The 18,403-nt window shown below is 36.3% G+C and overlaps 1 protein-coding gene across 2 annotated transcripts in view; it reads left to right on the top strand.

Annotated features, from left to right (window-relative positions):
* The window catches only part of PHACTR2 (phosphatase and actin regulator 2), a 168,661-nt gene that overhangs the window by 68,404 nt on the left and 81,854 nt on the right, over positions 1-18,403 (top strand). For both annotated transcript variants that reach the window (XM_044671585.1, XM_044671586.1), the window contains exon 3: positions 18,202-18,282. In XM_044671585.1, coding sequence (XP_044527520.1) covers positions 18,202-18,282 — 81 coding nt within the window. The remainder of the gene's footprint in view (positions 1-18,201; positions 18,283-18,403) is intronic.

The raw sequence follows: 18,403 nt of genomic DNA on the forward strand, positions 1-18,403 counted from the left end.
TTAATCATTCTCTCATCCATTTAAAATTATTTTTTGTGAAATTTTTATAATCTCTTGACTTTTTAGTTTTTTCATACTGACTTTTTAGTACATGTAGTACATAGTAGTGCATTATGTTGTTGTTCAGTTGTTTCAGTCATGTCTGATTCTTTGTGATCCCATTTGGAGTTTTTGTGGCAAAGTTACTGGAGTGGTTTGCCATTTCCTCCTCCAGCTCATTTTATAGATGAGGAACTGAGACAAACAGATAGTATGTGTCTGATGACAGATTTGAATTCAGGAAGAAGGGGCTTCCTGACTCCAGGCCCAGCACCCTAACTGTTGCACCATTAGCTGCCTCTTAATACATTATACAGTTAATTTTTTTAAAATATCTTGAGGGAGGGCAGCTGGGTAGCCCAATGGATTGAGAGCCAGGTCTAGAAATGAGAGGTCCTGGGTTCAAATCTGGCCTCAGACACTTCCTAGCTGTGTGACTTTGGGCAAATCACTTAACCCTCATTGCCTTGCCCTTACCACTCTTCTACCTTGGAACCAATACATAGTGTTGATTCCAAGACAGAAAGTAAAGGTTTTAAGAAATTTAAAAAATCTTGAGGAAGTACTCAGTTTTTAAAAAAACTGATAGAAGTATGTGATTTAAATTGTAAGACAGTTCTAGACTAGGTGAGAGACAATAAGAGTTTGAATTGGGGTTGTGGCTGTGTAAGTGGAGGGAGGGAAATAAATCAGAAAGATGCTGGTGATATGGATTTGACAGGATTTGGCATCTCTTATGGATATGTGAGGTGATGTGAGGTAAGGATCTCAAAGACCCAAGTAACTAGAAGGATGACAGAAAGAGAGATCAAGTTTTTTGGTAGGAAAAATCATGAGTCCTGTTTCAGAAGTGTTGAGTTCGAGATGATTGGAAGAAGCATAGTTGAAAAAATCCAAAAGGTTGTGCATGCTGAATTTGTGCTCATGAGAAAGAAAAGGATAGATATATAGACCTGAAATTCCTCTGCATAGTGATAATTAAACCCATTGTTGCTGATGGGGGGAAGAGTATAGAGAGGACAGTGCAGAATAGAGCCTTGATGTATATCCACAGTTAAAGAACAGCAAAATAGAAAAAACAAACTTGCCCGATGGAAGAGAACTGGAAAGGAATATCTAGGAAGTGGGGGTGGCCATCATTTCAAATGCTGGAGAGAAGTCAAAGATCAGGCCTGAGAAAAGGCCAGTCAGATGAGCAGTTAAAATCTCTTTTGATAACTGGAGAGTTTTAGGTGAAAATGTTGTCAGAAGCCAAATCGCAAAAGCCTGAGAAGTGAAAAGAGGAGGTAGAAACAACTAATACAGACATCATTTTTCTAAGTATTTGACTGTGAAAGGGATTCCTTGTCCCTCTTCCACTCTTTTCCTCTCCCCTCCTTTTCTCTCTTTTTCCTCTCTTCCTCCTCCTCTGTTCCTCTTCCCATATTTTCCTCTTTCTCTCTCACGCTCTCCCCATTTCCTTCTCCCTCTCTTTTTCCTACTTTGTCTCCTGTCTCTCCAGAGTAAGTCAGTAGGGGAAAATTGAAATTGGGGATGGGAGGTGGTGAGGTTTGGAGACAATTTACCAAAAGATTTGGGAGCAATTTGGATGAAAGGTACCCAGGTAGAGGGGTTGGGCTTCAATCCAGGATGCCGAATACTAGTTTTTTAAACTCTTACCTTCCATCTTAGAGTCCATACTATGTATTGGTTCTAAGGCAGAAGAACCGTAAGGGCTAGGCAATGGGGATTAAGTGACTTGCCCAGGGCCACACTGCTAGAAAGTGTCTGAGACCAAATTTGAACCTAGGACCTCCCATCTCTAGGACTGGCTCTCCATCCACTGAATTACCCAGCTGCCCTCTATAATACTATTTTTTTAAAATTGTCACAGAATTTATTCCTGGATAATACTATTCCTTAATAGCTTAGGATGATCTTTTATTTCCTGTATATTTGAGAAAATAGTTATTTTATTCATTCTGAGCATTGGATATATTTATTTGTCTGATAAAAAAGCCTGACTTTCTAAAGACTCTAACATTTTCAAAGGAAGAATAAATCCATAAAGGGGAAGTCAACTCAGATAAGCAGGAATGAAAAATTATTTTTCACTGAGAACACCATGGAAACATTTTCATGTGAATCACTAGTGATACTGATTTTGTTGACTAATTTTTTTGAAGCTCTTTCTGTGCACCTGAATAAAACATGAGCAAAAATGTGTGATTTGTTCTCTCTTTTTCTCCACAAATTTGAGAGAAAGGGAAGCCAAGAAGGAAAGAAACCATATTCCCTCTGATGTGAGTGGCATGCACCAAGAGAAACTTGCTTGTTTTTTATCTTGCTGAGGAAAAATCTGAGTGTTAAAGTGCTTTGCCTGGATGAATGCTAATATTCTAATTCCCCTTTCTTTTGAAACATGCTACTTTGAGATCCTACATAAATCCTCAATCCATAAAGCATCATAGATCCTACAGCAGCTCTCTTTCTGACATGAGTTAAAAGACTTGTGTCAGGAAAATCCATTATTTTATTTCCTTTGTATATTGTTTCCCTTTGTTTTATTTTTTCTTCATCCTGTGGTGAGAATCCGGTCTTTATTGCAGAAAGCTAAGTCCTGGAAAATGACTCTCTTTGGCTTACGTATCTTCCTGGTTTATTTCCCACTTGAAATACTGAGCATTCTCTCAAGTTGACTTCTTTTGTGTACATCAAGAAGCATTTGGGCATCTGGGCTTACAATACAATTTGTTCCCTGATTTCTTTTGCCATTTCCCAAATTCAGACCTTCCATTTTCTGAAGTTGATTCTCATTAGCTCTCTGTTTTCCAAATGCATTTTGGTCTCAGTTTTGTCTCCCTAATCAGAAGGTGTATCTTTTAGTATGTCTTATAAGGCCAGGGCTATGCCCAGGTTGCAGGAGGGTATGGGTAGGAAGGGGAATATCATAACTGAAATTTATAAAATATAATTCCTGTCCTAGATAAACATATGATCTAGTTGAAGAAACAAGATGAATACATATGAAATAACTACAAAATATTTTTTACTGTTAAAAAAAGTGTTTTCCTGGTAAAATTTTATATATATATATATGTAACCAATACACAGAAGGAAAGGGATATATATATATATATATATATATATATATATCCTAAGGCAGAAGAACGGTAATGGCTAGGCAAAGGGGGTTAAGTGGCTTCCCCAGAATCACATAGCTAGGAAGTATCTGAGGTCAGATTTGAACCCAAGACCTCCTGACTAGGTCTGGCTCTCAATTCACTGTGCTACCCAGCTGCCCCCTAAAATTATATTGTTAAAATATTTTCCCATTTCTAATATTGTAGTGGTGGGTGTTAGACATTTAAGAAGTACTTTATTTTCCAAAACGTTTTTCAGCTTTAAAAATAAATAAATGTTAAGTGTAACAAGGGCAAAATGTTGGTGTTTTTAAGTGAAGATTGACTTGTTGATCACTTCTGTTTTTAAATCTGGTGTTTGCCGTATTGCTCCAGAATTGGTCCATTTTCTGTCGGGAGACATTCTCTGTCTTATTCTATATTCAGAGTTCCATTCCTACTTTGTAAGTTTTGAAGAACCTGCCCTTTAGAAAAAGAACTTTTCATTTGCCTTCAATTAGCACTTTCAGAAACAGGGGGAATTCTCTACTCCTCAATGGTTGGTTCTTAGGAAAACAGACAAGAAGAGAGGATTCCATTAAAACAGAGGCTAGTGTAGCTTTTTTTTTTTTAATAGCTAATTGGACACCATCTTTCTCACCGATTGGCCAGTGGTCCATTGGAGAACTAAATGATGAGTACCTGGTGACATTTCTAATCCATTTGAAGATTTGTCTGTTGCCAGATGCAAAAGGATGAGATTTTGTTAGAAAATGTGGCCACAGAGTAGTGGTGGCTTTAAAAATAAGAATATGATTGTGAAGGGACGTGCAAATCAGTGTTAACTTTAGTTTCAGCTGCTAACTATATTAGCTCTTAACCTATTTCACATCTGCTAGAGAATGGAAAAAAATAAATCAGCACTAAACTTCTCCCTTCCCCCAACTTAACAAAATAGAACTATTTCTGGACTAGATTTTCCTTTTTACTATTTCCCTAAGCCAGCGGAAGTGGGAAAATTACTTTTTATATAAAGAATTTTTCTACCTTTCATTTCCTCACTTAATGCTAGCTAGATGAACTTCCCTTCAATTTAAATGCAATTTCTGGACCATAAAAACCTTATCTAGACAGGCTTGTGAGGTGCATTTTAATGCTAATTAACAGCATTGCTCCAAAAGAACTTTCTTGGTTTTCTAGTATTTGAGCTACACAGAGAACAATAATTCGACTCAAAAAGATGATTGTCATTTCAGCATGTCTTGACTTTTACATGTACCTCAGATGTGTTCCTAAAAAAGGTGAGAGTTGAACAAATATGTTTAAGAAGCATCTCTCCTTTGTCTTAACTTATATTAGCATGCTATATACCTTTATCTCCAGAGGATAAATTTGGGTACTTGCATGGAATGAAAGATAGCCAGATAGTGCAATGGATAGAACACTGGACTTGGAACTGGAGTCAGGAAATCTGAGTTCAAATCTAGACTCACAAACTTACTAGGTGTGTGAACCTGGGCAAATAAAAAAAAAAATCCCTATATGCCTTAATTCCTCTTCTGTAAAATAGGAACACACTGGAGAAGGAAATAGCAAACCACTCCAATATCTTTGCCAAGAAAACCTCATGGACAAAAAAAAAATCTATAGGATCACATAGAATCAGATACAGCTGAACAATAATGTAATAAGAATTGGTCTTGAGAATATTAATAATCATGTTATGAACATTTTAACCTTAATTGGTAAAGGAGCAGCTGGGGTGTTGGACCTGGAGTCAGGAAGATTCATTTTTCTGAGTTAAAATCTGGCCTCAGATACCTACTAGTTGTGTGACCCTGGGCATGTCCCTTTACCTTGTTTGCCTCAGTTTCCTCATCTGTAAAATGAACTGGAGAAGGAACTGGTAAACCAGTCCAGTGTCTTTTTGAAGAAAACCCCAAATGGGGTCAGAAGAGAGTCAGACATGACTGAAGCAACTGAAGAACAACAAAAAACTGGTATAGCTCATGGATCCCTTTGCAGATTAACATTTTTAATAAATTGACAGAAACACCAAATTTCATTTAGAGGTTAATGAATAAAGATGTAAAAATTGCCAGTCCATGTTTAGGGATTCCCTGAAATCCATTCTTGGTTCCCAGGTTAAGAACCTGATCTCTGTATAATTACTTCACCCACAAAATTCCAAAAACAAAAAGTTGGTTGGATGAATAATCACAGAATGACAGAAAAAGTCTATATGGTCACTGTATACTCTTAAAATTATTGCAGTTATTAAAATATGCTTACTTCAGCATACCTAATATCCATTATTTCACCAGTTTGGACACCCTTTTCCTCATGCAGATCACTACTTTCTCCATGCCCTAATTGATGATATTTGTGAACCACTGTAGTTTCAAAGCTTCTTTGCCTGGTGGACAACCAGATTTTAACTTTACCAGGTTGGTACCTGGATGGCAGGCACACAGTCTACCCATTAGGCTTGAAGCTCTTTAAACCTAGTAGGATCTCTTAGAACTTATGTTACAATGGCAGAACCTTGACAACTTCCCAGTTTCATTGATATAATATATTAATTATACACACACACACACACACACACACACACATATACACAGGGAGGCATTGTAGGAGACTTCATTGGAGAACTAAAAATACAAAACAACAGCAATTTTACAGAATGCTCATTGTGCCAGCTTATCAAATGAGCAATACATAGTGCTACGGTGTATTGTCTTACTTACCTTTTCTTTTTAAACTCTAACTTCTGTCTTAGAATTGATACCAAGTGTCAGTGCTAAAACAGATTAGGCAGTTGGGGTTAAGTGATTTACTCAAGGATATACTTCTAGAAAGTATCTGAGGTTAGATTTTAATCCAGGAACCCCCCTCTCTAGATTGGCCTCTCTATCCACTGAGCTATCTAGCTGCCCCTGGATTGTCTTTCATTCATTTATTCATTTATTAAACCATATGTTTTTATTATGTGTTTCTACTTCCATAGTGCTTTCTTTTGATGTGGATAGCATTCTTTTTCTTAAATCTTTGGGGATTGTCCTGAATTATTGCATTGCTATAAGTAGCAAAGTCTATTTCATTTGATTGTCCCATAATGTTTCAGTTACAATGTACAATGTTCTCCTGATTCTGCTTATTTTACTGCACATCAGTTCATGGAGGTCTTTCCAGTTCTTATAGAAATCAAGCAGTTCATCATTCCTTATAGCATAATAGTATTCCATCACCGTCATATACCACAATTTGTTCAACCATTTCCCAATCAAGGGACACCCCTTCATTTTCGAATTTTTTGCTACCACAAACAGCGCAGCTATAAATATTTTTGTACAGACACCCTGAATTGTCTCTTGAATAAGCCAAAAAACTACATTCACTATTCACAGAATTTTATTATTAGAGGTTATTTTAGGAATGAACAGACAGTATTCTTTTAATGATAATTTTCTTATACCCTCCATTTTTATTATTCCAATTTAGTTATAGTAGTATCCCCTTATATTCAGGAAACACATTCCAAGATGCCACATGGTGCTGTAGCATCAAACACTAAAGAGATAGTTCCTACTTTAAAACCTATGTTAACTTTATTACATAGTAGTACATTCTTTCTCCCCACTCCTGCCTTGTAGCTCAGTGCCCTTTGGCCTCCCACCCCTACACCTATTCTCTCTCCCTCCCCTGGCTTAAAAAAAATCAGCAATCAGACCTCTTAAGTGAAAGCAGAACTGATGCATGGGTATTGCCATCACCCTCCCCTCAAGTCTCTCTGTCTCTCTTTCTCTGTTTCTCTTTCTCTCTCCTTCCCTTTCTCCTTAGTCACTTATTTGTATGCCTTTCTTCCATCTGTTTGTGCAGCTATGTCTTGTGACTGTCCTCATCCTCCATATATGTCTTAAATAATCCTCCTTTTTCAGGTGGCCAAACCTTTCCTATCTCCTTCCTTCTCCTGGATTTCACAGTTGACCATGAATAACTGAAACCATGGAAAGCAAAACCATGGATGGGGATGGGGGAGTGGTGGAAGGACTACTATATATGCATATAGATACATGCAGTCGTATGCATCGCATGGCATGCATGTGATATAAGACATCTAGCTTCCTGTGTAAAAGTCACGCCCCTAATTGATCAAATATATGAATGGAAAATACCATGGACAGTCAATATGCTAGAATTAGGTTGGTCTATGTAGCAGGAACAATGGGATGTTTGCTTCTGGATCCACATGTCCATTACTTTCTAACCTTGGTCTTCGTAAAGGCAGGAAACAGCATGAGGGAATCTTCAGGACTCAGGGAAAAGTTGGACTTTACTATAGGAAGTTAATGATTCAGGTAAACATTGTGCTGTGGTTGATAGGGAGCCATTGAAAGGAAACAGACCAGGGAGGGTGTAGAGTCAAATAAGAAGGTTAATTATTGGAGCCAAAAGGTAAAAGTTAGTTGTAGCTTTGGGAGAAAATACAAATACAAAAAGACCATATCATTTCTGCATCATTCAAGCTAGAACTCTTAACACAGATAAAACTGAGATTGTCCTTAATAAGAATGAAAACATTTGTAAAAGCTAGCATTTATTTAGCTGCTTAAGATTGAAGTATGTTATCTTGCATAAGCATCAGAGCAAGTCTGGAAGATAAATACCACAGATTTATATTTGTTTGTTTTTGTTGTTTAGTCATTTCAGGCTTGTCTGACTCTTCATGATCCAGTATCTTGGCAAAGATACTGGAGTAGTTTGCCATTTCCTTCTCTAGCTCATTTTTTTTAAACTTAAAAAAATTGTTCTTTTCAATTATATGTAGAAATAATTTTTGACAATTGTTTTCTGACATTTTGTAATTCAGATTGTTTTCTTCCTTTCCCTTCCCTTCACCCCCCCCCACAAATAATAAATAGTTTGATATAAGTTATATCAGTACTTTTATGTTATACATATTTCCATATTCCCTATGCCATGAAAGAAGACATATCACACATAAAATAAAAAAATTCATGAAGGAAATAATGTGAAATATGATGCATTTTGATCTGCAGGCAGGATTCAACATTTCCTTCTTTGCCTGTGGATAGTACTTTTTTTTTTATCATGGGTTTATTTTGAAACCTTTTTTTGTTGATAATAGTTTAGCCCTTCATAGTTGATCATCATACAGTATTTCTGATATTGTATGTACTGTTCTGGTTCTGCTCACTTCACTTTGTATCAGTTCATATAAGCCTTTCCAGGTTTTTCTGAAATCATCGAGTTCCTTTTTGTTTAGAGTGTAATAGTATTCCATTACAATCGTATACCAAAACTTGTTTAGCCATTCCTTGATCGATGGAGATGATTCGTCAATTTTTTGCCACTACAAAAAGAGTTGCTAGAAATATTTTTGTTAAAGAAGGTCCTTTCCCCCATCTCTCATTTCTTTGAGATACAGACCCAGTGGTGGTGTTACCTGGCAAAGGATATGCAAAGTTTTATGGCCCTTTGGATGTGGTTCCTTATTGTTCTCAAGAATGTTTATTTAGGTTCACAGTTCTACTATCAGTGAATTAGTGTCCCAATTTTTCCTCATTCCCTCGAATATTTATCATTTTCATTTTGGGATATATTGGCCAATCTGATAGGTATAAGATGGTATCTCAGAGTTGTTTTAATTTGTACTCTAATCAGTAGTGATTTAGAGCATTTTCTCATGTGACTAGATAGTTTTTATTTTTTCATCTGAGAACTGCCTATTCATATCCTTTGGCCATTTATCAGTTGTGGAATGGTTTGTATTCTTATAAATATGACTTTGTTTTCTATATGTTTGAGAGATGAGACCTTTGCCTGAGATCCTTACTATAAAGTTTTTTCTCAGTTTATTGTTTCTCTTCTAATCTTGGTTGAATTGGTTTTGTTTGTACAATATATTTTTAATTTAATATAATCAAAATTATACATTTCATTTTTTATTATGTTCTCTGTCTTGTTTGGTCATAAATTCTTTCCTTATCCAAAATTATTATTATTATTATTAATATTATTATTATTATTATTAAACCCTTACCTTCTGTCTTGGAGTCAACTGGCTCCAAGGCAGAAGAATGGTATGGGTAGACAATGGAGGTCAAGTGATTTGCCCAGGGTCACACAGCTGGGAAGTGTCTGAGGCCAGATTTGAAACTAGGACCTCCAGTCTCTAGGCCTGGCTCTCAATCCACTGAGCTACCCAGCTGTCCCCCTTTATCCAAAATTCTTGACAGTTAAATTTCTATGTTCCCCTAATTTGCTTATGGTATCATCCTTTATTTCTATATCAAATATCCATTTTGATTTTATATTTGTGTATGGTATGAGATATTGGTCTCTGTCCAATTTTTGCCATCTTGTTTTCTAGCAGTTTTTGTCAAATAGTGAATTCTTCTCCCAATAGCTTGGATCTTTGGGTTTATTGAACACTAGGTTACTATGGTCATTAACTACTGTGTGCTGATTTTCTAACCTATTCCATTGAGCTACCACTACTCTCATTTTTTAGCCAGTATCAGATTATTTTGATGATTACAGATGACAAAACTGAGGCAAACAGGGTTAAATTACTTGCTCAGGTAACACAGAAAGTATCCAAGGCCAGTGCCATCTAGCTAGAAGATGCCTAAGATAAAGAGAAATATCATTTTTCCATCTTTCAGTTTTAAATGTGGGTTACTGTATATATCTGAAAGTATTAAAATTCTGTGATTCACTTTTTACCAGTTTATATTGACTTCTCCTTCCATGTCCCCATTAGTTTGAATTTAGTAAGATTTTAATATACAGTGCTTAATCATTTAATTAGGGAATAAAAACTTCAAAGGCCTAAGAAATGGGCTTAGGATACTGAGTATATTTAGCTTTTAAATCACTCAGTTAGGTCTCTCATCTCCTAGCTTAATAGAAACTATTAAAAAAAACTGTACAAGTCAGCTACAGAATTTCTAATTAGTGGGAAGATCTCATTTCAAGACAAGTACTCATTTATTCCAACAATTTTTATAGTACATACAAATTATAAGTTGTATTTTCATTTGTTATTTGACTAATTGTAGATACTGATATAGTAAGATTTGCATATCCATTTTTTCAAATAGTTAACTATGCTGAACACATGATATGTACCCTAGAGGAGTTTATATTGTAGTAGGTGAGATAACACAGTGCAATGGGGAGAATTCTAGATTTCTCTGAACTAAGTCTGAGGACTTGTGTTCAATTCACATCTTTTGCTTTACTCTCTGATTCTGGATAAATCACCCAAATTGGGGTTCAAATCCCACCTCTAATTCTCACCTTTTGTCATTGGCAATATATAACCTATTTGAGTCCCTGTTTCCTTACCTATAAAAGAAGTTTGGGCCAGATAGCTTCTGAGGTCTCTTCTAATTCTTTATCAAAATGTGCTGATTTTGAAGTTAGAGCGCCAGATTAAATACAACTTTTGACATTTATTGCCTCTCTGATCTTGGACAAGGCAATTATCCTCTCAGCCTTCCTTACTCATCTAAACAATGAGAGGGTTGGACAGTATGGCCAATTAAGCTCCATTCTAGCACTAGTCTTGTTATCCTATGATTTTAGGGGTGTTTATTATTGTAATAACACACATGCATAGTTTATTTTTTGGTGGGGAGAGAGGGTTATTGGGAGGCACTAAGACTTAATGCTGGCTTTGAAGCTAGGGGAATCCCACTTCAGTTCCTGCCTTTGTCACATTCTGAATATTCTGCCTGAGCTAGTCACTTAACCTTTGTTTGCCTCAATTTCTCCATCAGTAAAATGGGAAAATAATAATCCCTACCTCCCAGGATTGTCTTGAGGATCAAATGAGTTAATATTTGTGAAGTGCTTAGCGTACCACCTTGAACAAGAATAAACACTTATGTAAATGCTAGTTATTATTATTATTATTATTATTATTATTATTATTATTATTATTATTGTTATGGAGGCAATTCTCTAAGACCAAAAATTGTAGAGGGAATTTTCCCTTCATTAATGAAATCTAAGGTCTAGTATAATCACATAATGTTTTTAAGGTATTTCTCTAAATGAGAAACTTATAGAGTACAAGATACAAGTATTACTAACCTTATTTCACAGATAAGGAAATTGAAGTCCATAGATCAAGTCACACTGCCAGTCAGTGATGGGCCTAGGAATCAAACTAAGGCTTCTTTTTCTTAGTCCACTGCCCTATTTACAATATACTGTTCATCTGTGGCGTGAGCTGAATCAGGCTGGATTCCTTCAGGAGGCTTCCCTCAGGGGATGATGGTGGTATAGTTTATTCTTTCCATGTAGACTATGTCGTCATGGGTAGGGAAGTAATATATTTTACAGCTCTGGCAGGATAATTTTATAACAGTATTCCAATTCTAAGCTTTCTTTCCGAGATTCAACTTGAATAGATAGTTTTTCATTCCAACTGGATGTCTGTCTTTTGTGGGCATTTCTAGATGGTTTGTAAATGCCATAGAGTAGGAATGAAGTTGAAGACAGTCTCATATATAGCTCCTATATTCTGGTTTGCAATAGGTCCTCCAAGTTTTACCCTGGGTCTATTCTGGATCTGAGATTGACTTTGTTCTTTGACTTAAGTCTTTTGGTCTATATCACATGAAAGAGTTGATAGAGGTATTGAGTTTATCCACTATGGAAGTATCTAATTTCTTTTTAGAAGGGGAATTATAATTTCTGCTATTACTCCTCTTCGCAAGGTGCCATTCTACCTTTTCTAACTCCCACTCTAAGAAGTCAAAATACCTTTTGTTTCAAACTGTAATTTCAAGAAGTTTATGAATACCTTTGTTATTCTGCCTGCCATCTAGAAAGGTGTTGGTTACCACTCTATTTCTGTCAAAATAGTGGGATCTTGAAATGTTAATATCATTTTAGAGTGGGGTCACTGGAAAAAGAAGGCTGAGGAACAAGCTTCTCTGCAGGGAACAATTCATGATACTTCCAGAGATCTCCTCCTATGCATTTTGAAGTACTGCCTGAAGTCTGAAGATAGAAATCTCAGTTAAAACTTTATTCCAATCTCCTAACCAGAAAGACCCAAGATATCTTTGTACTTTTCCCTCCTGAGTTCCAGGGGAGATAAATAAGAAATTTGTGTCAAAAACAAACACAAGAAACAGATCCCTGATTATTTCTGGGTGGGGAAAGTTGTTGGTTTTGTATTAGTATTTTGAGATTCTTAGGACTGTTTTAGGAACTTTTAAACATTATTATCATTATTTGTCAAGTCAGTGGAATTTTTTTCTAGAAGCATTTATCTTATTGGGAGGAATTTTTTAAAAGCCAATTCCTTGGACTTTTCTTCTGGCATGATTGAAGGAGCAAATAAAGAGAGAAGAGCCATTCTCTTAAGATATTTTCAAAATAAGACAAACTGTTTTCTTGGTTTCTGCCATCGCGTCACAACATGGACCCTGGAGACTCAGATAACATGACATCTGTTTAATTTTCTGCAGTTCTCTGTTATGTTTAATCATTGAACAGTGGTTGGAAGTTGGGGGTTATAAGTTCTCCTTCCTAAGCCAGATGTAAACAGGAGTGACTTGATGCCTAGGCAAAGCAATCTTATTAGATACTTCAAAAGAAGTTTGTATCCCTAACTTTGAATACCATGAAAAAGGTCTGGGGACATACATTCCTGACTATTCTCCCATTTACAAGATCCTAGAAGTTGTTAACTTTTCTTCCCCCTCCTTCTTCCCAAATACTAAATGCTTAATTGTGCATTACATTACACCAAGTTGCTACAGATACAAAGAGGTTTCAGAGGCAGGAATTAAACCTTTGAAGAACTTAGAATCTCACCTCTTAAGTGAGACCTACCAGTGAACACAGATTGTAGTCCTAGTTATCTACATAGTGATGGAAGCTAAACTCCTTGAGAGTAGGTCCTCCTGGGGATTTTGTTTTTGACAAAGATAGGTGGTGCAGTGGATAGAACACAGGGCCTGGAGTTAGGAAGACAAGTTCTAATCTGGCTTCAGACACTAACTGTGTGACCCTGGCAAGCCACTCTATTTGCCTCTATTTCCTCAACTGTAAAATAAAGATAATAACAGTATCTATCTTTCAAGGTTACTGTGAAGATCAAATGAAATATTATTTGTAAAGTTCTTGGTACGTGGTAGGTGCTATATAAATGCATATTAGCTTCTCTTCCCTCTCCTTCCCTTCCTTTTGTATAGCCAGTACTTGATGCAATGAATAGTCTTTCATTTGTAAAGGGTCAAGACAAACATTTCTGATTATTAAATCCTCTCTGTTCCCACTAATGCCCTCATCACTTCCCATTCATCTATAAATGAACTTCATAAAGATTTTATTTAGGTTGGAAAGTAGGCATATTAGTTGATAATCATTGAGCTTCTCTAGATCACCTTTCTAAATATTAATAAGATGTGAGATTTTTTTCATGCTTTTGGTTTCTTCTACTCTGTCAGATATATTGCAAAACAATCCTGTAGTTTCTTCCCAAATGTCATACCTCAACATTTCTCCTCTTTGAATCCATGGCTTAATCCAGATGCTTTTTCTACTTTTGTTCTTTTCACTACCATTTTTTACTTTCATAATCTCTTTTGAGACTGATGCTAGAGTCCAAGGTGTTGACTTACTTTGATGGTGAAAATGATTTGCATCATAAACTTTCTAAACCTTTTTTTTGTCTTCTCTTTGTTTTCGTCTCACTTTTCTGTCTAAAAATAGATTGAAAAGGTCATAGATTTAAAGGTAACCTTATAAATCAGTGATAGAAAGTAATCATTTTAATTGATTTGGAAATCTATTGTTTTATAGATGAGAATTCGAGTTACAGAGATTTTTAATGACTTGTCCAGGGTCATCTAGTGAGTAAGTGTCTGCGGTAGGATTTGTACATTCAAACATAAACCAGGGAAAAATGGATTTGCTTGATGAAGTACTAATCTAGGTATAACTGAAGAAACTACATTCATATCCTGGATGAAATCTTGTCTCCCCAAATAGCCTGCAGAATGCATGGCTAGCACCCTCCCAGACATAAAGGGGAAGGACGAAACAATTATTAATATTACGTGAACAATTAAATTTTTTGAAAGAAAGTCTATATTGATATCAGCTATTAAAGGCACTTTGCCATTTTATTCAGTAATCCTATCTAGAGGTTATGGGACTCAGTAGAAACAGGTATTTCTGGTATCTGTCTTTTCTTTAAACCAGGATTTGCATAGGGATCCTGTTGTAGACATTCTGATAAAGTCTGTGTGTTTCTTTAAGGATTTGGTGCATAGGAGGAACATGAAGCAATGTGTTAAGCCTTTTATTCTCATTTTTTCCTTGGTATGGGTCTTAAACTTGTCTTTGGTGTTTGAAATTAGAAATCCTGTTTATCAGTGGTGATATATAAGTCTGGACAAAGACAGTTTAATGTTGGTAAAAACTGTGAAGTTGCAGAATGGCTGGTGCTATGGGGTAGGAGTATCACTATCAGGGTTACTGCTGGGTAAATTACAGAGCTCACATGCTGTCCTTTCCCCCAAAGGACCAGGGTAAGTGCTCCACAAACAGCCCAGAAACTTATTTAAACAGGAGGCAAATATTTTAAAAGATGAAGCACTAGATACAGAGGTGTTTGGAGTCTTGTAAGAAGGATGGTTGGAATTTCTTGCCCCAGCAGCATATTTTCTGGGCTCTGTCTCCCAGTGGCTCCAGTATGTAATCATCTGCATTGTATATAAAGGACCTATCAGCCAACAGGCCAAACAAATAGCAAATGTTATTTTCCTATCAGTAACTATTTTCAGGAGGTACAGAGAAGGAGCAGAAGCTGTAGTTTTGATTTCTTGGCTGAAAATCCATGCCACTTCAAAGCTCCCAAGTGAATATTGCAGAGAGGAAAAGGGGTGGGCAGCTTGTGGGGTAGCAGGTTTTAGCTGAGATTAAGTTAGGATTAAAGCAACAGAAAACCCAAAACTAAATAAAAATCCTCTGGGGCCCACTTTGGAAAAACTGAAGTAAAAAAAAAAAAACTGGAAGTGTTCCAAGATCTTATATTACTTTTTTTTAAGGGAAAGAATACAAGGTTTTTTAGAGGGCCTAAGGCAGAAAGCTACTTAATAAATGGTCCTAATACATTCTCAGATTATTTATAAAAACTCTTACCTTCTGTCTTAAAATCAATACTAAGTATTGGTTCCAAGGCAGAACAGTGGTAAGGGCTAGGCAAGGGGGGTTGTGTCTTGCCCAGGATCACACAGCCTAGGAAGTGTCTGAGGCCAGATTTGAACCTAAAATTTCCCATCTTCAGGCCTGGTTCTCTATCCACTGAGCCACCTAATTCTTTGATCTTAAAGGAGGCGAAAATTCCCTTTCATTTTGGGCAAAGGAAAGACATAATATGTCTAGACTCTAGAGCCTTACTCATGGATGGGGAAGTGTATATGCCAATTCATACCAGTGCTTTATAGTTTTTGTTCATTTAGAATAGTGCCTTTAGTTTATAGTCACAGGAAGTAATGACCTCTGGACCCAAAGAGCCAACTTGGCTTAGAACTTCTAGATACGTTTCAGCTAGAACCTTTAGGGAACCCTTTAGTGTCTTTCCCCATATGATCTCTGTTAAGCCTGTACACTTAATGACCTTATTTGAACTGACAACTAAGGAGGGACCAATGTAGTTTTTAAAAAACAACTCCCAAATCCTAGCAACCAGTGTATTATAATTCTCTTTACTTTTTTACAGATAAATTATGAGCCATTTTCCAAATATGACTCTGGCACATGGATTCAGAGCCTTCCCCTTGACTAAGGTTGGAAGGAACTAATGGCAGCCTTCTAACCAGCAGCATCATTTTCATTTCTAAGTAAAATGCTTGTGAAACAAGACATATAGATAGAAAAAACAACTGGCAGATAGAAATTACTAACATTGAAACCTGCATTGGATAGGAGTTATCACTTGAAAATGTTTTTTGCCCCCTGGGTATTTCAGCTTTGATTATCCCTGTAAACTGCTGTTCCTGTCAGGGAGTGCTCTTACAAGTGTATTTACTCAGAAGAGAAGGCAATAGATAGATCCAGACGTATCTGTATCTGTTATACAAAAGGCAATCTCCATCTGCCACATAGCAAATAATATTCTCCCCTAGCTCGGAGAGATTTATGTCAAAGAACCACAATTAATAACACAAGAGACTTTCCCTGACAAACATCTAAACAGCCAGCCTCTGACGCAGCAGAGACAGAGCCCTACAGAGCAAAAAGTATTTTATTTTTGGAGTCATTGTACTCTTTGTCACCTCAAGAGTATATGGACTGAGGGGGCAGCTAGGTGGCTCAGTGGTAGCCACAGGTTCTGGGTTCAAATAGAACCTCAAGACACTTCCTAGCATCATTTAACACCAATTCCCTAGCCCTAAGCACTTTTCTGCCTTGGAACCATACACGGTATTGATTCTAAGATGGAAGGTAAGAGTTTAAAAAAAAAACAAACAAACATACGGGGCTAAAAGTATTCCTTTGTGATGGGATGCTCTCTTCAGACAGAGAGTTCTGAGATCTGAGTTGGAGGCTGGACCCAAGTGATGAGATTAGACTGGAATCTGGAACTCCTAAGATCTAATAGAGGTCCTTCATTTTATTTCCTGCATGAATTTTCCTCTAGTGTCAGCAACATATGTCCTGTTTCACAACATGATGAACAGGGAAATATGTATTATGTGATAATAAATGTTTACCCTTTATCATATTACCTGCATTCTTGGAGAGGGGTGGAGGGATGGGAAGGGTTGTTTAAAAATAAAAAGCATGAGTCAGATTTGGGGACATAGTTAATGTGAGAATTTGTTTCTCTTGGATAAGAATATTTATTATGATTTATTACATGTTTATAACAAGGAATATGCATTATTATTGTTATGTTACATATTGTATTATGCCATATATAGAAATAAATAAAAATAAAGAGAGAGGTTCCGTATTATGAGGGCTATAGGGGACAGTAGTATAGGGCTGAGAGTCTACAGCAGAAGAGGAATGGAAATCTAGCTCTTTGATTGTCCTCTTGAGTTTCATAAATGCACCTGCCTCCCATATTCCCAAGCTATCCCTTAGCTCCTGTGTCCCCTCAGGACCAATCATGGTCACATAAGAGCGGAGAAGTCCCCAGCATCTACTCATATATATAACAAATTTATCCATCTACAGTGAAAGCAAGCAGCAAATAATTGTTCTGGAAATAAATGTTCTCTCTGGGATTGGGGAGGGATGGTAGAGAAGACAATTTGGATCATATAACTTCAGGAAAACTTATGTGGAACGTTGTTATTACATGTAATTGGTAAAATAAAATATCTTTTTAATTAAAAAAAGAAATATATACTCTCTGCTATATCGGGGGTTAGATTTTGGGTGCTGATCTAGGAATTAACTGTAGACAATCTCCCATTGGTGTCTATGTATTTGATTTCATGATTTGTTTGGACCCATATAAAACCATCTTCTAGAAAACATGTAAGAGAAGATGCTAGGAAAACTCCCCCTCTTCCAGGTTACTAGATGAACTTTGTTCAGGTGAGTATTATTTAGGACTATATATGTTTCCGAATTATTTTAAAGTTTGGGTTTATTGTGAATGTATTGTACAAAAGTATTATCCCTATATACTGTATACACATAGTCTCTACTATGATTTTAGACAAGGAGAAGTTTTACAATGATAATTTTTCATATCCATAGAAAAAAAAAGAATGACTATGTTCATATTCTTTCCCCAGTGTGTTTCTAAAACAAAAAGGGCTAATTCCACTCTTGAGACAAGAGAACATCAGACTGGAACAGTGTCCTCATTCCAGCTATATCAGTAAATCACAAATAGATCTCTCTGTTTGGGTGACAGGAAATAAATGCAAAGTGTGAACCTCTGTGTAAACAAATATGCTTTTGGGGTCCCTGTTCAGTGTTCTTTACTTAATTATTTTAACTCATTCATGATTCAATTCTTAACTGTGCTTATTCTTTTTATAAGTGTTAGAAAGGAAGATATCCACAAGACAAAGTAGAGAGGAGCTGATAAGAAGGGGAGTGCTTAAGGAATTGCCTGATCAAGGTGAGGAAATTAACACAATAAATTAAAATAATGCCATCCTGAACTTCTTTGATGCTTTCTTTCATTTCTGTGAATATTACGTCTACTTTAGTCATAGCCAACAAGTAAAACAGGGGCTCCA

The sequence above is a fragment of the Gracilinanus agilis genome, chromosome 4 (assembly GCF_016433145.1).
Source record: "Gracilinanus agilis isolate LMUSP501 chromosome 4, AgileGrace, whole genome shotgun sequence".
NCBI lineage: Eukaryota > Metazoa > Chordata > Mammalia > Didelphimorphia > Didelphidae > Gracilinanus > Gracilinanus agilis.